Source organism: Arvicanthis niloticus, chromosome 2 (assembly GCF_011762505.2).
Source record: "Arvicanthis niloticus isolate mArvNil1 chromosome 2, mArvNil1.pat.X, whole genome shotgun sequence".
Taxonomy (NCBI): Eukaryota; Metazoa; Chordata; class Mammalia; order Rodentia; family Muridae; genus Arvicanthis; species Arvicanthis niloticus.
In genome coordinates, this window is record NC_047659.1 from 101,475,819 (window position 1) to 101,497,054 (window position 21,236).

Sequence of the window (21,236 nt, forward strand, 5' to 3'; positions counted from 1 at the left end):
ACCCTCTGAGCTGCTTTAGGAGGTTCCTCGTTGGGCCAACTCCCAAAGCTGCCCCTAGGGTGCTTCCCTTTGCCTCAGGTCCCTGTGGGAATGACAGGAAGCAGGAGTTCTGTGGACCAAGAGGCCTGGAGAGCTGAAGCTCTAGGATCAGCCTTTTCCCTGCTGCACCTCTGGGGTTGGGGAGGAGGGTGATTGGGAGCCGTGTGGTGCAAGCCTCACGCCCGTTTGTATGTTTGCTTCTTCCTTTGGTGCTGTAAATACTTGGGCCAACTTTGGAGGCTTCTGAGTCTGTGCTTCCACAACCCTACTCAGATGCTCTTCCAGATTTAAAGGCCTGCCAGTGTCCCTAGTGCTGTGCCAATTACTCTACCTGCTGGTGACTTAGTTGCCCACACTTATAAAGTGACACCAAGGGGGCAAACCCATAGAGCTTGTACAAAGAGTTGACCAACCCATGAAAGCATTGTGCCAATAGGAGCCTTGCCAGCCCATTAGAGCAGGGGAGTAAGCACGGTGGCTCGTACCTGTTAACTTTCTCCTTAGGAGAACAGATCAGGAGTTCTTGGCCAGCCTCTGTTGCACAGCAAACCTTTTTAAAAAGATTTATTTATTGTTTTATGTAAGTACATTGTTACTGTCTTCAGATACACCCAAAGAGGGCATCAGATCCCATTACAGATGGTTGTGAGCCACCATGTGGTTGCTAGGAATTGAACTCAGGACCTCTGGAAGAGCAGTCAGTGCTCTTAACTGCTGGGCCATCTCTCCAGCCCATTACATGGCAAACTTAAGGCCAGCCTGGACTACATGACATCCTAGTAAAACAACAAACAAACAAAAAGAAAAAACAGGTAGAGGGAGTTGGGGTATGAACCCACCCTGAAGAGAGGAAGTGTGGAGTGTCTTGGAAGAGAGGAGTGTGTGTGTGTCTGTGTGTGTGAGTGTAGCTTTTCTTTGGGACAGTCAGTTTTGTGTGCCTTGTCTCCAGCTCCCAGGGCTCCTCAAGTGTCTAAGCCAAGGTAGGTGACTGTGTGATGTGATTTTACCCTCTGAGGGTGTGCTGGGGGCTCCAGTGTGACCTCAAGGGCTCTTCTCCCAGCAGTCCTAGCCAGGAACATCAAAGCCAAACTGAGAAAGTCTCCAGTACCCAGGGTTTCACCCTCCAAAGCCACACCAAAGACACTGGGGGACAGGCAGGGACAGAGGCAGCTTGCTGAGTGACAGTTTATTGGTCCTTAGCATTACATCTTAATCTCCATGTGAAATTCACAGACACAACTGCAGATAAAAACATGTAAAATAATATAAAAATAAATTGAAGGCTACTTTTATATTTACTGAATTAAGTAGTGTAATAAATACTATAAGCAAAAAGTTTCAATCACACAATTCAGTTTCACTGAAGTTATAGTAGTGTTTGTAAATATGAATTTTAAAATTTAAGTTACAAATATTAAAGCATTGAAAAACTAGTATAAAAGTGAATTTTGGCACGTAAGTGAGCTCTTCATTAGTATTTGACGGCATGGGACATGAAAAGCCACTCCCCACCTATTTTTTGAGGCACAGCTGCCCAACTACTCAGCAGCGTGGCTGGACACTTAACACTTTACAGTCCTTGAATTTAACTTTTCCCTTTTGAGAAGCCAGAGCTTATTACTGTGCAAAAATTCTCCAAAATCCTAACAGGATTTAGGAGGGACATTTTTATTGATCACAGCCTGAAGGGCTAGTGTCTAGGCCTCTGGTCAGAGACCCTGAGGCCTTGGTGGGGCTAACTTGCCTCCAATATTTGCTTTCTATTCTCCCTCCAGTCAACAAGGGGAATCCCGCAGGAAAACAAAACCGCCCATAACTTCAGTGACCGCACTACTATCACACTCACGCTGTGATACAAACTGAAGCCGCTCACAGGGAAGCTGGTAGAAAGCATGTAAGTCCTAGGAGGGAGGGCTTCTGCCTGTCCTGGGAGCTGATCCCTAACATCCTTGCTGGGTCCCTGATACCCACTTCTAAGATCAGAGGCTAAAACTCTATCATGGCTTTCCCTCTGAGATAGCCTCAGACCACACTCTGACCAAGAGGAATCAAGTGGATGTTAAACCCCACATCAAAGTCAAGGGACCTGCAGGTCATAGGGATCAGCATAGGAACAAGCAGATCCCCCTCCTGGTCCTCAGAACTCAGTGTGTGGCTGCTGCCACCCAGACTTCTGAGCAGGCTGGAGAGCATCTGTGGAGGCTTCAGCTAGCCTGCCCTCTTGGTTTAGAAACAGTTGTTCGTTCTGCCTTTTCTTCAACCACAGTTTCATATTCAAGTTGAGGTAATTAGTTTTCCCTCTAAGGAGAGGAATGGGGGCAGTGGGGGCAGGTTGGTGAAAGCACATGTCTATGGACAAGGGTCAGAAACCAAGCTCACCACGTAGCACAGCCCCAACCTCTCTTTAAAAACTTTTCTTTTGTGCAGCAGCCAGACTGCCAGGCCAAAGCAGCCAGAGCTCTTAATCTAGAGCTTTCACTGAAAACTTCACAGTAACTCAGCAGGAAATGAACTGGCCTGTGGTCCCCCCCCACCCCCAAAGAAGTAAGAGAGCTTGTGGTCCCCCTTTCCTTTTTCTAAGGCTGCTAGCTCAAAGTTTAGTTTTTAAAAAGAGCTTGGTGAAGGTAAAGGGAGCTACAATAACTCATTGCTTATTAATCAATTGCACTTAAGATCTATATTATTGATCCCCAGCCAGAAGTCGGGGACTCCCAGACTAGAGCTCAACAGGAGGGCCTCGTCACCACTATATGTTGGAGCTGAGATTGGAGCATATGGGCCTGAGTTTCACAAGCTTTTCTTAATGCAAGATTTCTTACCCAATGGGACTTGTAATTTGGTTCATTCAGCTTCCAATGTTTTTCCCCCCCTAACACAAGTATATTTTATTGACAAGTCCTTGATTATTACTTTGCTATTTGTCCGAAGAGCGCTGTGTTACCAGGCACACGGACCCATATGCTCCATCTTACCTCTCCTCTGTGCCAGGGCCCTGTCTCAAAAACCTCTCTACATTACAGAACACTATGCTGGTTTTACTATGTGCTTCTTCCTAAGGCATGCGAAAAGTACATGAAACTCAGAAAATGTTCACAGTCGAGCAGCAGCAGCACTCAGTCCTAGCAGACACCACCTTAGCGACCTCATTCCTCACACTAACTAGGAAGGACAGTCTTGGGAATGCAAGCTGGTTTACCTTTGCTGGATGGTCCAACCTAAATCAAAACCACTGGAAGGAATTCTAATTTATATATCAGAATTTTTCAAATTCCTGGAACCAAATAAACAAATCTAGGGCAGCTTTGGGAGGTTTTCTGAAATGTATTGTCTTCCATGGCAGGGGGGTGGGGAGGCTGTGTGTTAGAGACCAACAGCCCTTAAATGGTTGGACCCTGGGCCCATGGGAGACGAACTAGTTACAGGATATCCACCTTAACTGGAAGGTGAGGCATGCTAGGGCTTGGGCAGCAGGCCTGTTCTTCTCCCTGAATTATAGAACCAAGTGATGCCACAGAGGAATTCAAGGACCAACCCCACGAGGTGCTGCTATTAGCAAAGGAGCCTTGCATTTCTAGAAAGCATCCTATCTTACTTCATTCACCCCACAGGAGTGCTCTCACCTGAAGGCATTGGGGTCTCTGCCTGGCCACTACTTAGACAACCAGGGGCCCTTCTAAATCCCAGCAGCTACACTGTGCAAGCCAAAGGCTTCTCCTCATCCTTACATGGTGCCCATCAGTCCAGTGGAGCTTTTTACCAGACACCCAGAGCTGCTGGGTACACAGGGCAGTGCTAGCTACTCATCCTGTGCCCGTCCTCACTCCTCGGTGGTCCACACAATGCCTTTCAGGGTGCACAGAGAATAGAGAATAAAGACAACATGTACTACACTGGCAGGCACAGGCCAGGAAGGACAGAGACAGCCCCTTCAGGAGGGGCCTCCAGGAAAGCTGGACACCCATTCATTCATTCATCTCTGGTGGGCACAGGCCCAGTTTTCTTTAGGGTTTCTGCTCAAAGAGGTCCCGGTACTCCTGCTGCTCCAGCTCGCGGTTGTACCTCTCGATCTCCCGATTGGCCTCTTCCACATAATCATTCATGAACTGGTCCATGACTGGCACCTGGTTAAGGAGGTGAGGTGTAAGTCTGGAGGACAAGGAGGACAGCTTATCCCAGGGGATCCTGTGGGCAGGTGAGGTGTAGGAAACCAAAGTGTGTGCCACAAAGCATCATAGCTGCAATGAGGGTAGCACCTATCGTGAAGTCCTACAACCAAGCCCTTGGGTTTTATTATCACACTGAGGCTGGTAGCCCTGCATTTCACCCTGTCCATCTCCTCACACATGGACTGCTGTAACAGGCTATCTTCAATTTGTTCGTCAGGACCTTGTTACCAATGCTGTCTGCAATCCACACTGCACAAAGTAAACATTACAACTGCTCAATAAAGGGCAGATTTAACCCCAACATGGACTGTGTGCCTGTGGGGTTTGTCCCTGTGAGACCCCAAGACTGCAGACCCTGCCTGCTCCTAGGGCATAGCTGGGCTAATCCTAGTAGACCCCTGTCTTCTAGGAGACACTTTTATCTCCCAGATCTTCACACTACGACCAAACTGTTTCCAAGGATACGTGGGTGAAAATCGGTCTTATCCCCAAAGAAGTTTACAAACTGGGTGCCATTGTAAAAGTAGCCTGCAGGTAGGGGGTCCAAGTGCCGTCTCACCTGTTGGAAAAGAATCTGGTTGCATTATCTGCCACTTTTTACCATTTCTTTCATTCAAAACAAATAAATAGTGCTGTTCCTGGTAGCCCACACCTTTAATCCCAGCATCCTGCAGGGAGAGGCATATGCATCTCTGGCCTGCTCTATATAGTGAGTTCCAGGCCAGCTAACTGCACAGGCCCACACCTTTAATCCCAGCATCCTGCAGGGAGAGGTATATGGATCTCTGGCCTGCTCTATACAGTGAGTTCCAGGCCAGCTAACTGCACAGGTGGCTCAGTAGTTATGAGTACCAGCTGTTCTTTCAGAGGATCCAGTTTTAGGAGTCTGGACCTTTTCTGGCTTCTTTAGGCACCAAGCATGCTGTACAGACACTGGGACTAGTGACAGCCCATGATGGGGCTCGGGCTGTGGCTTTTGGTCTTTTGTCCCAAGACCCTTGAGAAAAGGCCTCCAAGAGCATGGACTTGGAAATGGGGCTTAGGAGTCAGTCTGCCATTAGGAAGGTTCACCCAGAAAGTCTCATCTGGGCTTTAGGATCCCATAGCCTTCCTATGAACAGCTCGCTCTATACAGCTTTCTTCTGTGCAGTTCAGCTTAAGCAGTGATCTTGTAACACTCCTTGGGCAGGCCAGGCCTCTCAGTATCCAGTCCTCTTTCAGGTACCACATCTTTCCCACTTCATCTCAGTGGTTTCAGCAGCCACTCCACTTACTGAAGCTACAAGGTTAGGCTTCTTGACCAGCCCCCCCACCCCCACCCCCATCCCCCCACCCCCACTGAGAAGCAAGACTGCCAGGACATCCTACAATAGACCCTTACTCTGGGAACCTAAGACAGCAGAACAAGTCTAGCACAAGCCATGGAGGGGAAGCTAGGGCAGGGCACTCACGTGGATGTTCTTGATCTCTTGCTGGGTCAGCATGCCCCTGGTTTTCAGAGCTTTCCTCTGAGGCCTCTATGCAAACGTAGAAAAAACAGACATTTCAACAGAGATGATGGAATACAAGGGTAGCTGAAGATTCCAAAGAGTTTGGGGCCAGTAACATATCAAAGATCCCAGAAGAGAGAAGGGCATATGAGCTGGTTTTCATGGACATGCTATTTTGCTTTTCTATTCCTGAGGAAACTACCTTCCCACAGAGCCCTGCAAGATAGCCAGGATCAAATGGTAGCCGAGACCAGTGCTTTACAAATGGGCACAATCCTGACTCTTGGCAGATTGCCATGCACAACCCATGACAATGATAGACAATGCACAAAAGCAGCCTGGAGTTCCACAATCTCTAACATTTAAGACCTTCTCCAAAATGGAGTGGTGACACATACCTGTAATCCCTGCACTTGGGAGGTTGAAACAGGAGGACTAAAAATTTAAAGGCAGTCTAGTCTACATAGTAAGATTCAGCCTAACCACCACAGCTCAAACACCCAACCTCCTAAAAACACCTTCTTAAACAGAAGCAAAGGCAGAGGAGCTTAACCATGTGAGGCAGCTCCAGCTCCTAGAAGACTATCAACAATGCACATAAGATCAGGGACCCAGCAACCCTAACTTCTGGTGCTCCAGGATGAGCCAAACCACTAATAGTCTCCGTGCTAGCAGGCTTAGCACCCACAACTTCTAGAGAATCCAGGTGTAAAAAATATACAGTATTAGGGCTGAAGAGCTGGTTCAGTTAAGAATACTGGCTTCTCTTCCAGAGGACCTCGATTTGATTTCCAGTGCAAAAATGATCTATTATCTCCAGTTCCAGAAGATCTGACCTCTTCTGGCCTCCACCAGGCATGTATGTGGTACAGACATATATGCAAGCAAAGCACCCATACACATAAAATAAAATAAAATAAAATAAAATAAACTACCGTCTTTAATCTCAGCACTCTAGTGGCAGGAGGATCTCTGAGTTTGAGATCAGCCTGGTCTATAGAGCAAGTTCCAAGACAGCTAGGACTGCACAGAAAAACTCTGTCTTGAAAATAAAACAAACAAACACCCAAGCTGGATGTGGTGGTGCATGCTTTTGAACCTAGTACTAGGGAGGCAAAGGCAGGTGTGAATCTCTGAGTTTGAGGCCAGCCTGTTCTACAGAGTGAATTCCAAGAGAGCTAAGGCAGAGACCTTGTCCAGAAAAACAAACAAACAAACAAACAAACAAACAAAAAACTCAAAAGCATCCCCCCCCAATACAATATTGCCATGTCAGTCTGGAGTTTGCCCCCAAAGGCTTCTTCCTAATCCCAAAATGTCCCTAAGAGTGTTGGCTGAATCTTGAGGTATAGACTAGGGGTGTCAGAGGGAAGGTGCTAGGCTCTGTAGGATGTACTGGTCATATCCAGGCTAAGCTGTGTAGATTTTGCAAGTCACCTGTTTAGCCGACTGCCGAAGCCAGTCTTTGAGGTTGTCCTCCTTCAGGGAGCAGCCAATGAACACAAGGTAGCATTCTGGCTGCCCATTGTCTTGAGGGGTGCTTCTTGAGTTGGGGGGTGGCGTGGGTCCCTCCAAAACTGGCACAATGGTCAGGGTGTTGGTTAAAGTGTTGTGGCAGACCTCCATGGTCTTTTCAGAATCTGCACAGAGAACACATTTGTCCCTGAGACAAAATACCAAAAGAATGCTACACCAGAACAGTGTTGGCAGGTTGACAGATTCCTAAGAACTGACATGATAGAAAGGCTGGAGTAGAAGTTTATGGCTTGGTTGATGTGGGTGATCACACACATACACACTGTTAACTGGGCAGAGAAACATAAGAGGAAGAAAAGGCCAGTTAGGCAAGAGGAGAAGCTGGACCATTCCCCATGGCATCTGCATTGACAGTGACACTCAGGGAAGTGGCAGCCTCTCCTCAGGGCTGGTAGGAGGGCTAGGAGGCCATGGTGGCTCAATGGCTGGGGTGCAGTCCTTCAGAATGTGGGAGCTGGAGATGTGAGTAAAGTAACTCCAGAGCAGAGGGCAGATTTTCCACTGTGGGAACTCAGGACTTGAAGAGGAGGTCCTTGGAGCAGAGCAATGCCAGAAGACAAAAGACATCATGAGCTCACACCATGAGCCCTGAGTATCCACGCTACCAGGATTCACCCCATTTACCTGAAAACTTCACTTTGCCAAGGATGTGGTAGATGTTTCCAGAGAAGGGACTGGGCTTGATGGAAGACTGAATTGCTAGAGGAGGAAAAGGACAGGGTATCAGCTACCTGGAAGCAGAGGTCAAGCTTAGGCCAACAAGGCTGGAAAGGTCAGAGCTGCCATCTCCATCCCTCCCATCCAGGGCCTTTGCCACTACTCCCACGGAGGGATCAAAGTGTGGTCATACACGATTAGAAATGGGCTCCAAGCTTACCAACCCCCCCAACCTGCTTTTGAGAAAACAACAGGATACTGATTGAAATGAGGCCATGGGGAAGGGACAACTCTTGCATCTGGTGTGAAACATGTCACAGCTCACCTTTACACTTGGTCACAAAGCGGGTTTTCTCCAGGGGACGGTCAAACCACACACAGATCTGAACCATTAGTGGAAAGACGGAGCCAGCATCAAATTTACCTTCATACCTTAAAATATTTTTAAATATGTGAAGACAAGTATTTAATTTATTTTTAATTCATTGTCAGATTCATGTATATTCACAATAAGTTGTAGTCCCTTTTGCTCCCATCTCATCTGCTTAGTGGCTGGGGTTTTAGTGTTCTCTATGCTACCTTTGAATGAACAATGGGCCATCTGTTCTGTAAGGTCTGATCCACTCTCACTAATACACTATTCTGCTTACAATATGCTTTTCTTTCTTCTTTCCTTTCTTCCCTCCTTCCTTTCTTTCTTTTGTTCTTGCTTTCATTTGTTTTGTTCTGTTCTATAAGGTCTGATCCATTCTCACTAATATACTATTTCGCTTACAATATGCTGCTGCTGCTTCTCCTTCTCCTCCTCCTCCTCTCTCTCTCTCTTTCTCTCTCTTTCTTATTTTCCTCCCTCCCTCCCTTCCTTCCTTCTTTTTATATGAACTAGAGTCTTATCTATCTCAGGTTAGCCTCACATTTGTTACATAACCAAAGATGAGCTGAAATTTAGGAGTGTACTCCTACATGCAGGGATTAAAACCACAAGGCACCACATCTAGTTTATATGGCGCTAGGGACTGAACTAGGGCCTCTGTTTTTTGTCTTGGTTTGTTTTTCAAGATAGGTTTCCTCCGAGTAGTCCTGGTTGTGCTGAGATTAAGGAGGTGTGTGTGTGTGTGTGTGTGTGTGTGTGTGTGTGTGTGCGCGCGCACAATACTGTCCTGGTGTCCAATCAACTAAGTTACTTCCCAGTCTCACCAAACTATTGGAACACTTTATGTTTGTTTGTTTGGTTGGTTGGTTGGTTTTTTGGGGGATAGGATTTCTTTGTGTAGGTTTGGCTATCCTGGAACTCACAGAGATTCGATTGTCTCTGCCTCCAAAGTGCTGGGTCTAAAGGCCTGTGCCACCACTGAGCTGAAACTCTTTTCTTTTCCTTCCTTCCTTCCTTCCTTCCTTCCTTCCTTCCTTCCTTCCTTCCTTCCTTCCTAGACGGACTTTTGTTTTAAGGTGACAACAGGAAAGTCGCACAGTAAAGACACAGGACAGCAGGAGGACAGGCCTACTTGAAGAGCTCTGCCTCGTTCAGACTGGCATAACGATCTCCTTGAAGATGGGTACACAGTTGGGGCTTGCTTGCATGGGGCCTGCTCCAGCTTCTCCATGATGGTCTGTTTCCTGAAACACTTTGTAAAGTGTATGTCTCTGTTTCACTGTGAGACTGAAAAGCATATAAGCCCCTGGAGCATGATGTTCCTGAGAACACAGGTCTAAGTTCTCTGGATTAGTTTTCCTTTCCTAGAGTCCTTCCTAACACAGCAAGAGGCTTGCCCTACCCCGCCCTGCCCTGCCCTGCCCGCCCCTCCCGGCCCTGCCCCAGACAGAACTGGAGATTCGCCTTTCAGTACCCCAAGCACGCCCATCTCACTGTGGACAGCTTAAAACAGACAGAGTTCTCTAGAAGGAACTGGGGGACAGGATGCCAACCCGGTGTTCTCTCTGTTTTCCACTCAGCAATCACAATACTTGTCAGACCCAGTAACAAAGGGCTAAACTCCTATGAATTAGGGTCTTAGCTATCTCAGGTTGGCCTCTTTTGCTATGTAGCCAAGGACAAGCTGAAACTTCTGGCCTTGAACTCACAGATCCACCACCTCACCCTCTGCATTAAAAGTGTGTCTACCACACCCAGCTTTCTTTTTTTTTTTAAATTCATAATTTTAATTTTCTTTTTGAAACAAGGATTTTATGTAGTGTAGGCTGGCCTTAAACTTGGTGTGTAGCTGAGGGTGACCTTGAGGCTTTGATCCCCCTTCACAGATTACAGGCACACAGCACGCACCTGGGTTGTATGGTGCTGGGGAGAGAACACAGCTCCAACATGCTAGGCAGTACTCTGTAACTGAGCTGCACCCCGGCCTCCACTACTTGCTTCTTCTTAGATAGAGAATAATTCTGGCCACGTTTTAACAATGTCTTCTACTAAACCTTTTTTCTAAACCTATAAAAAGGATGTATCCATTGTATACAGGGACAAATGCAGTCAGGGCTCAATAAAACAGGCTCTGGGGTGGGAGAGTGGGCTCACTATGTGAGGTGCTTGCCATACCAGTATCAGAACCCACATTTAAATCAACAGCACTCACGTAAACCACATGTGTTGACTGACGTGTGCCTGTAACCTTAGTGCTGGGGATGAGATGGGGGTGGGGAGTGTCCTCCTAAGGGCTAGCTGGCCAACCAGTGTAGCTGAGTCAGTGCGTTCCCAGTTTACAGACATTGTCTCAAAATACAGAGAAAGGAAGACACCTGACATTGACCACTGGTCTCTACATGCTCAGGCACAGACAAGTGCACTTGTGTGCGCGCGCGCACGCACACACACACACACTTATGTTTGTTCAACACACAAACAGAAAAAGAAAAAGAGAGAGGGGGGAGGGAGGGAGGATATATTTAGAGCTAGATATGGTGGCTCAGGTCTTAAGTCTGGCACTTGGGAAGCTGAAACAAGACCACCACCATAAGTTCAAGGCCAACCTAGGGTACATACTGAGATCTTCTCAAACACACACACACACAGTGGACCAAGCCTGCAATCCTAGTACTTGATAGCTGAAGGCAGGAGAGAGCAGAGAAAGGTGGCAGGTTCAAGACTAGCCTGGGGTATGGTAGAGCTGTGCCTTCAGAGTGGGCTCTGGACTCAGAGAACCTGGTTGGAATCTAGCTCTTTAAGTTACTAGTTGTTCCTTGGATACATCAGTGAACTTCTTGCTGCTTCTGTTATCTCATCTATAAAATGTGAACAGTAATGGTATTGATTATATAATATGCTCATGTGAGAATAAAGAAGTCAAGACAGGCGAAGCTCTGAAGCAGCACTGCACAGCAGAACTTCTTGCCACTGTGGGAACGCTCTGGTTCTGTACTACCCAGGGCTGTGGCTCCCATCCACAGGCAAGACAGCCATGATGGCCGATGGCCGCTACATTTTGTTTGACCTCTACATTTGCTAATTTATATTTACATTACAATTACACACAGCAGCTATGTGGCTAGTCCAGCACAGTCTTAGAACAGTGCGTGCCCTGGGGATAGCTCAGGTGAGAGTGGTGACCAAGATTACAGTGGACTTTAAATGGCTCCTTTCCTCATTCCCTGGAGAGGTTGTGGGCTGTGAGGCAGCTGAAGAGAATGGTCCATAGACCTCAGGAGCAGAAGCCTGCCTCTAGATGAGAAGGCAAGAGAACTGACTACTGGGCAGAGCACTTTTCTACTTTGGGAGTTCGAGTCTTGGAACCAAGCCACAATGAACTAGGGTACTTGGTGCCTGAAGGATGACCTCCTGAATGGCAACGTCCAGAGAGGCTCTGATGGGGACACTGGCCCCTTGACAGGGCTACTGGTGCATGGCAGCTTATCCCAGTTAACATGTGTGAGTGACCCTTGGGAAGCATAGCTGCTATTTTCAGTTTTGCTTTCTTTGCTGTAAATAAATAAGCCATCTGGCTCACATTTCTTTTTAAGGCTACAATTCAGTAAAGATACTTGCCAGCCAGGGAACAGTAAGTATCGAGAACGTAGCATCTGGGGACTCGAAAAACTATTTTCTGAGAGAATCAGTTCAATGTCTTCATTCCTTTAAAAACGCAGAGAAGACACTGGTTAATCAGGATTGTCAGTGTTAACTTGTTTCTTCCCCACACATGCATGCTTTTTTCCTGACACATGAAAATTAGCTGTATGCATTAACAGTTCACTTCTAAATACTTCAATATGTATCCTCTAAGAATAGCTTCTCATAGGCAGAGGCAGATAGATCTCTGTGAGTTTGAGGACAGCTTGGTTCTACATTCATAGTGGGTTTCAGACCAGCTAGGTTATATAGAGATCCTGACTCACAACAAACAAAACAAAATGAAACAAAACCTGCCAAAAACCAAAATACAAAGGATACTTTCTGTTACAGTGTACTCTCCCCTCCATGAGCAGGACTGAGAGACCTTGGTTGCCACAAGCAAGGTCAGGTGGAGTTACCCACCTTGGCTGCCCGGAACACAGCAGAACTGCCCCTGGGCTTGCCTTGAGACATCTCCGGCCGTGACCTGGAACTGACTATGGATTATCCCACCCATCTGAAACCAGGAGGGGTTGTGGGTTGGGTCTTCCCCTTTAAATTGAGAGCTGAACATTAAAGCTTTGGGCCTTGATCAGAGAACTTTGTCTTGGCCTCATCTCTTCTCGCCCTCCTTCCCCCTTCATTCCCAGCCCCCCTTTCAGGTGAATCCAGTTGACTTGTGGCCGTGGGCGGCTACATTACAGGACCACAATATACTATTATGCCTGAGGAATTTAATTCTATAATCTGCAGTAGTAAAGTAAAATTTCAGGCCCTTTCCCTAACTCACTGAATCAGAAAATTAAAAACAAATTGTTTTTTTGACACAAGGTCTCCTGTAGCCCAGGCTGGCCTTGAACTCACTAAGTAGCTAAAAGATAACCTGATCCTCCTACCTCCCCCTTTTCAAGTGCTGAGATTGCAGACATGAAGCACCAAGAAGCCTGGTCTGTGTGTTGATGGGGATCAGTACCAGGTGGTGGTGTCTTCACTAACTCACAGCAGAGAGGCACATGACAGCATCATGCCCCATTGTTGCTTTTGTGGTTTAATCATTTGGTCAACACAGTGCCTGCCAGATCTTAAGAATGTAAAGGTTGGGGCTGGAGAGCTGGCTCAGAACACTTGTTATTCTTCCGAGTACATGAGTTTGATTCAAGGCTCTCCTAGTGGCTCACAACCATCCATAATTTTTATTCCAGGGGACTTCATGCCCTTGTCTGACATTCCCAGGCACCAAGCAAGCATGTGGTACACAGAGTCATATCTCCAGCCCGCCATCTTAAGTCTCTGTGTGTGTATCAAGGGACTGGATCTAGGGTGGTGCACCTGCTGGCAAGCATGCAGCACTACACTGAGCCTTTCACACGGGTGCTGAGGGTTGACCTGAGGTCACGGTTGTGTGGCTGAGGGATTTCCCTGGATACCAAAACAATTTTCTTTTACATTTAGTTTTTGTAGGTTCACACCTGAAGTTGGCCCACAGAGGCACACTTCCCAAATACCACTTTAGGCGTGTGCACACGTATGGCTGTGGTCTGTGTGTGGGTGTTATAGGACAGCTGTGGGAGCCATTTCTCTCCTCTGCAATGTCAATTCCAAAGATCAAACTCAGGCTGCCGTGCTTGGTGGCAAGTGCTTTTACCTGCAGTCCTCTTGCCCACTACAGCTGGTCTTTGTTTTTAAGATAGATTCTCAGTATGTAGCCCAGGCTAGTTTAAACTTAACCTCATTTTGGCTTCTCAAATGCTGGAGATCGAAGAACGTACTGTGCTGTGTATGTGTGTGTGCATGCGTATGCGTGTGTGTTTATGTATGTATACCTTATTTATACATAAGGTACTTAGATGGTTTGAAAAACTAAAACTATATAAAATACTCTATCCCTTTGAGTCTGCCAGTAGAGAAAAATCAAATTATTACATAACAAATGCTTTTTCTCTTTTACAAATTCTCTATTATTAGTTTGCAGTTTGGACCAAGAACATGAAGTAAAGCCGTCATTTCTCTGTGTTCTCTAAGTCACTTCTTTCACACCTTAACACATGAACCATCAAGACAGTTGTGATTTCTAGGCTTCAATGTGTGAGTGACTCTGACAAAGCAAGATCTCTAAAGCATGGTGACAAACGGGGTCTCTTTGGTGACTTTTACATAGCATTAGAAGCACTGTATTACAGAAGAGTATAGTGGCACATGATTTTAATACACAGCCTAGTAAGCAGAGGCAGGTTAAGTCTCTCTGAGTTCCAAACCAGCCAGGGTTTATCAAACAAACAAAATCAGTACTTTACAGGGCTGGAGAGCAGTTAAGAGTACTAGCTGCTCTTCCAGAGGACCCTGGTTTAATTCCCAGCACCCACATGGTAGGTCACAATCATAGTAACTTCAGTTCCAGAGTATCTGACACCCTCTTCTGCCCCCATGGGCACCAGGCATGCATGTAGTGCACAGACATACATACAGAAAAAAACACCTACATACATTAAAAAATAAACAACACTACTTTTTACGTGTGTGTGTGTGTGTGTGTGTGTGTGTGTGCGCGCGCACCAGCATGCATGTGGAATAAGAACACTGTGTAGTAGCGTGTTCTTTCCTTTTACCATGTGTGTCTGAGATTTAGTGGGAAGACCCTGTGAGTCAGGTGCTGTATCCAGGAAAGAAGATGGGCACCAGAGTGAAGCTGGTACAAGTTTACCTTGTGACAATCCCATTTTCTGCAAGAATGAAGGCTGCAGTGGGATTGGAAGCCCTGATGAGGGTCTGCAGCTGAACAAGGAGAGGGTGCCTCTGCTCCGTTGTGTGACTGGTAAACACCACGTTACTCACCACACCTGAAGAAGAAACAAAAACTTATCAGCCTACAAAATCCTGACTGGGGATGCAGGCTCATGCAAACAGAGTAAGCCTCTGCTTCTTCCACTGACCAGCTTTTCTTGGTCACCTCTGCCCCAACACTGACAGACCCACTCACCATTCTTCCTCCCCATCTAGGAACGGCCACATCTTAAAGTACATGGGCTGCACCTCTTAGCCGCTTCACTTCCTCCTCTCATACACTTTGTTTTGTGTTTGCTTAGCTTGTTTAATTTTGACCCAGGGTTTCATATTGTAGCTCTGGCTGGCCTGGAATTCACTATGTAGAGTAAAATGGCCTTTAAATTGTGATAATTCTTCCTCTGCCTCCTGAATGCTGGGATTATAGGTCTGTGCTGGCTTTTGCTTTTTGAGACATGACTTTAGTAAGATGCAGTTCAAGCTTGCCTGGAAACCATAATGTAGTACAGGATGGCCATGGATTCCCATTAATCCTCTGACTCAGGAGCCTACATATTGGGATTATAAACTTGGGCCTCCAAATCTAACTGCTGTTCCTTTTTTCACACTCTCAAAATATATTGTGCATGTGCATGTGTACTGTAAAAACTTGTAAGAGCCAGCTCTGTCCTTCTACTTTGTGGATAACAGGAATTGGATTCAGGTTCTCTAGTCCTGGTGGAAGCAACTTAACCACTAAGCCATCTCACAGGCCCCCAAACTAATTTAGCCTCTCTTAATTCAGGTTTTTGAGTTTCTTGGAGTTCTTGATTAAAGAACTTTCCAGCATCCCTTACATTCAACCTTATCAGAAACTGGTGCCATCTGGCTTTAGCAGCTCAGACATCTTCTTACCACCTACACGTTAGGTGCTGACAGTTATAAGTGTGTGTGTATATATAATATTAGGAAGAATAGTAGCTCCATCCTCTGCTTTTTTTTTTTTTTGGTTTTTTGAGACAGGGATTCTCTGTGTAGCCCAGGCTCATCCTCTGCTATTAAGAATTATAAATACGCAGGGTGGTGGTGGCGCACACCTTTAATCCCAGCACTTGGGAGGCAGAGGCAGGTGGATTTCTGAGTTCGAAGCCAGCCTGGTCTACAGAGTGAGTTCCAGGACAGCCAGGGCTACACAGAGAAACCCTGTCTCGAAAAACCAAAAAAAAAAAAAAAAAAAAAAAAAAACCCAAGAATTATAAATACTCTCTGGGTGCTGAATCCATGACATGAACATTGCCACATCAAGGAACGCAAAACCTCAGATCCACAAGAACAGCAAGCCTTTTGTGGGTCAGGTTCAGAGGATAGTAATGTCTTCCTCTGGCCCAAGTATGGTTGTTACAAACGGTTAATCATTAGCTGAAACCATTTACTGTAATCAAACTGCTTCTCTACAAAGTGCTCCTTCCAAGGTTATTGAACCTGCCTTTTCCTTTAGCTGCATACAAGAAAAGATATGAGTTTCTTAGCTGCTGGCACATCTCTGTGAGAGTTCATGGCTACCTGGTCCAGCTTTTCTGTATGTGTGTCTGTCTTTTCTTCATTCCCCTGTTACCCAAGTCAGGTTCTAAGACCAGAACACTCAGGTCATAGCACATACCAGATGATTTTTAAGTCAATCTCACGTATCAGTGCTGGGCCTAAAAGTATGTGTCACCTGCCAAGTTTTATTTTATTTTACATTTTAAAGACTTTTATTTATGTGTATGTATCTGCATGAACTTATATGTGCCATGTGTATGCAGGAACCCAAAGAAGCCAGGTGTTAGAACCCCTGGAATTGGAGTTATAGAAGGTTGGTAGCCACCATGTAGGTTCTGGGAACTGAACCTGGTCCTTCTATAAAAGCCATAAATTCTAGTAGAGGGACCATCTAGAGAGCCATCTCTCTAACCTCTCTTAATTTTTAAATTTATGTGCATGTGTTTGTGTGTATTTCATAGGTGTGCATATAGCTGATGTAAGCCAGAAGGTGTTGGATTCAGAGAGTATGGAAGGTTGTGAGCTACCATATGGATGCTGATAACAACCTGGGGCCTAAGGGAAGAGCAGCTCTTGCCCACTCATCTACCTCTCCAGCCCATTTCATCTAAAAGGCTACTCACATTCCCTTTCACATTAACATAGACTTTCCTCACTGCCAGTGCTAGGGGAGCCTCCAAATGAGGGGACACTGGTGGCATCTGTGCTTTGACACCTGCTATTTGGGTATTGCAGGGAAACACAAAACATCATTGCCTAGAATGCCTTGGTGCAGCCGCAGGAAGCCACCTGGAGCCTTTGGAAACAGTGAAGTTGAGGTCTGAAGGTAGTGCCCAAAATGTGGCACCACAGGCAAGCAGAGAGAATCCCTGAAGTATCAGTATATTCTGGGATTAGTAGAAAATGGAGTCAGTCCCTGTAAAGTGACTGAGAGTACCATAGGCAGAACAAACAATGTGGTAGGTCTTGTAGTGAGGAGCCAGGAAGAGCCAGCAAAGATCTATAGGGGCCCAGAGACTATGATATTTCCTTGGCCAAAAGGAGCAAGTCAAACTAGTACAAACTTGACCTTCTAAGCAGTGTGTACCAGGGTCACAGACAGTCCTGGCCTGGCTCCTTTTTTGCCCAGGTTGTGAGGTTTGTTAAGATGAACCCCATCTAATGTTCTGTCTGCTATATACATATTCTATGGACCCATTTTTTAGGGGTGGGATTCTAGGTCAGGAACTGGGCACAGAAAAGGGACTTTACTGCATAGTGAAAAACCAAAAGGATCATCTCTGGCATTCCTTAGCCCAGCTATGTAAACTGTTACCTGCCAAGAGGAAATGCCATCTGTGAGGCAGGTAGAGCTATTGTCTAGCACACAGGGCAAACAGGCCACAGTGAGCAGTTTCACCTTACTAGGGTCAGGAGCCTCTTTCTGCTCTGCATCAAAAATGAACACCAAGACTGGCTAAGATTACCAGCTAAGCTATAAGCAGGCAGCCTTTTTTTTTTTTTTTTTTTTTTTTCTTTTCTTTTTTGATTTTTCGAGACAGGGTTTCTCTGTGTTAGCCCTGGCTGTCCTGGAACTCACTCTGTAGACCAGGCTGGCCTCGAACTCAGAAATCCACCTGCCTCTGCCTCCCAGGTGCTGGGATTAAAGGCGTGCGCCACCCACCGCCCGGCAACAGGCAGCCTGTTACCAAGAGCAGAGAAAGAAGTTTGCTGTCTGAAGGCTTTCAGCAGCCTAGGAACTAATGAAACACCTTTCTTTTATCTATATTCACTTCTAAAAGCAGGGAGCTAAAGCATTTTCACTTTGCTTACATTATAATGAGCCCTGCTAAGCAGGATGTGAGCCTCTGCTGCATTAAATGCTGCAGAACATTAAACATAAAAACAGAGCTCACCCAGGACAGCCATCGATTCTCTAATGAAAAGGAATACAGCTGATGTTTTTTATTTCCTGCCCATCCAAGGTGAGCTCTGAGTCCTAAGGCCCAGATACAAATGGAAGATAATTTACCAAGACACTGCAACTCCTGAGTTCCTTGGCATTCAATGGGACAAGATTTGGGTTGTGTGGCAGTATATGTCTTTAATCCAGCACTAGGGAGGCATAGGTAGGTGGATCTTGTGAGGCCAGCCTGTCTACACACTAAGTTCCAGGACAGCCAGGGATACACAAAGAGACCCTGTCTCCAAAGAAGAAAAGAAAAGAATCAATGGATGGCATCAAGTTCCTCTGCCCACGTGCCAGCAAGTACAAACCTGGAGTGAACTGCCGCTGAATACCATGTTGGAAGGGACCAGTCCCTTAGCACTACCAAGGGCTAAGGGAATTCAACCTGGCTCAGCCTAGGAGGAGGCTTTCTAGTTGAGATACCAGCCCAGGGTTGCTCCAAGTTTATGGATAATGAAGACAGAGTATTTCCTCAAGGCTCTCTGCCAGGGCACCTGTCCACCTGTGCTTATGCTCCACAAAGACAAGTGGGAAGATGCTGAAGGGGAAACACCAAGATGTGGCTTCAACACTGACAAAACAGCGTCAAGGCAGGTCACTACCGTTTTAAGTTTGTTTGTTTGAGATGGGACTCACTTTGTAGCCAAGGTGCCCTTGAACTTTTGACAATTCTGCTTCAGGCTCCCAAGTCTGTGATTGTCAGTGTGGGCCACCAAGCCCAGGTTGTTCAGCGAGTGCTACCTGCCAAGTTAATGCTTCCTCAGCTTCCTCAGAAGTTAGCACTGTCTAGTCAGCCTTCATTTCCCAGCTGTAGCTGTAGAATCTCTCAATGTCCTCTATCATCAGTGGTTTCTCAGTCCATGGGCTTATTTTTCAGTGAATAATTTCAGAAAAATAAAACTTTTTTTTTAAAGACAGGGTCTCACCTGGCAGTAAGTAGTGGTACATGCCTTTAATGCTAGCAGTCAGGAGGCAGAGGCAGGTGGATCTCTGAGTTTCAGGCCAACCTGGTCCACAGAGGAAGTTGAAGTTCCAGGATAGCCAAGGCTACACAGAAAAACTCTCCCTCAAAAACCATGAATAAATGAATGAATGAATGAATGAGAGAGAGAAAGAAAGTTCAGGCCAGCCAGGGCTACACAGATTCTATGTCAAACACAGATGCAGGTATATAACCAACACACACACACACAACCAGTCTCACTATGCAACCCAGATAATTTTACTACCCAGGCTGTGACTGCTACTCTCTGACAGAAATGACAATTGTTTTCTCAGACAGGGTCTCATTATATAGTCCAAGACTGGCCTGGAACTTACTATGTCTTGCCTTTAACTCAGAGAAGGCCTCTGAGTATTGGGACTAACGGTGTTAATCATACCTTGTTAGAAATGACAGTTTCTAATGTTAGAAATTTCATTTCGCTCCAGCTGTCACTGCCCCATGCCCTGATGTTCCCACTCACTCGCCTGCAATGTCTAACTGGTTATTCTAATCCAGACTTGCCTTCACTTCTGACCTATCTACTCAGATATTCCTGCTGAAGTCATCAGTGCCCTTCACACTTGTGAAACTAATGTGTTGTTGTTGTTGTTTTTAAATTGTCCTTCCCCAGGCAGCGGTGGCGCATGCCTTTAATCCCAGCACTTAGGAGGCAGAGGCAGGCGGATTTCTGAGTTCGAGGCCAGCCTGGTCTATAGAGTTCCAGGACAGCCAAGGCTATACAGAGAAACCCTGTCTCGAACCGCCCCCCCCCCCCCAAAAAAAAACCCAAAATAAAAAAATAAATAAATAAATTGTCCTTCCCTTGAGGTCTCTGCAACATTAAACATAACTGATGTTTCCTGTCCTTAGTATTTGAAGTACTGTTTGTTCTTGTTTCATCTTTTGGTCTCCAAGATTTCCCAATCTCCTTTGCGTTTCTAGTCTTCTAAACTTTTCAAACATCTGGATATCAAATATCTTGTCTATGCCTTTTGATCATGGCTTTCAAGTCCAGAACCAAGGACCAGAAAGCCTCCCTTCTTATCTCCTGTTCCAGTGTTCTCTCTTATGCTTTCTAGCCAAGTACAGTTATCTCTAGTTTTTCTAATCCTCTAAATTAGAAAGCAGAGGCATCCTGAATATCTCTTTTCCAATCTATACCCTACAACTAGTTTGTCAACAGGTCCTATTAACTGAGCCTGCCAGGTATGGTGGTACACCCTTTAATCCAAGCACTTGGGAGGCAGAGACAGGTAGATCTCTGAGTTTGAAGTCAGCTGGGTCTACAGAGTGAGTTCTAGGACAGCCAGGGCTACTCTGACTTGAAAAACCAAACCACAACCACCAAACCCAACAAATCCCGAGTCTACCTGGATTAGACATTATGGATAGATGTAGACAACCTTCATTTTACTCTGCTGCTGAAGACAGGCCTATGGCTTATACTACTCTCAGCATGTGGGAGATAGAAGCAGGGGGATCAGGAGTCCAAGGCTAACTTGGGTTACACAGTAATTTGAAGCCAGGTGGGACTACATGAGACTCTGTCTCAAAAAAAACAAGGGGGGACTGCCTCTACCTGGTATGCTAAGTCCAAGAAGAACATTCTTCCTCCTTAGCCTCCTGCCTACATAGCAGCTAGCTCAGCTGTCTGCCAAGACAATAGTCTTTGCTGTCCCTATGGACTGGCAGTGGGATCAGCAGGGCACAAGTATGCTGGGGACACCAAGTTGTTTTCTTCTATCAGATATTTGTTTGTTGGGCTGATTCAGAAAGCTCAACCCCAACAAACACCAGTCAGCACCCCCACTGAGGTACCTCTCCCACTCCCCCACATCCCCACCCCCAGGCACATCCCCTGAGAGCACAGAGCAGGAGCACAGCAGCAACACTGCAGGGAATTTATAATTTATTCTGGATCTCCAGGACCCTTAAGAATCTTGCTGATTCAGAGGTTTCATTTACTGTTCATGGGCTGCAAGGCCAGAGCAGCACTCCTGCCACTGCTGCTGCTGCTGCTGCTGCTGCTGCTGGAGGAACTTTAGCACATTAAAAG

The 21,236-nt window shown here is 46.1% G+C and overlaps 1 protein-coding gene across 3 annotated transcripts in view; it reads right to left on the reverse strand.

The window, feature by feature from the left end:
- Positions 1-1,210: 1,210 nt before the first annotated feature.
- The window catches only part of Dnaaf9 (dynein axonemal assembly factor 9), a 140,842-nt gene continuing 120,816 nt past the window's right edge, over positions 1,211-21,236 (reverse strand). For 2 of the 3 annotated variants that reach the window (XM_076929764.1, XM_034494939.2), the window contains exons 30-37: positions 14,647-14,782; positions 11,880-11,966; positions 8,214-8,320; positions 7,856-7,930; positions 7,133-7,335; positions 5,657-5,722; positions 4,671-4,764; positions 1,211-4,153 (exon numbers count right to left, since the gene is read on the reverse strand). In XM_076929764.1, coding sequence (XP_076785879.1) covers positions 4,041-4,153; positions 4,671-4,764; positions 5,657-5,722; positions 7,133-7,335; positions 7,856-7,930; positions 8,214-8,320; positions 11,880-11,966; positions 14,647-14,782 — 881 coding nt within the window. In that variant the 3' untranslated portion in view covers positions 1,211-4,040. The remainder of the gene's footprint in view (positions 4,154-4,670; positions 4,765-5,656; positions 5,723-7,132; positions 7,336-7,855; positions 7,931-8,213; positions 8,321-11,879; positions 11,967-14,646; positions 14,783-21,236) is intronic. The other variant, XM_034494940.2, reaches the window with a different exon arrangement.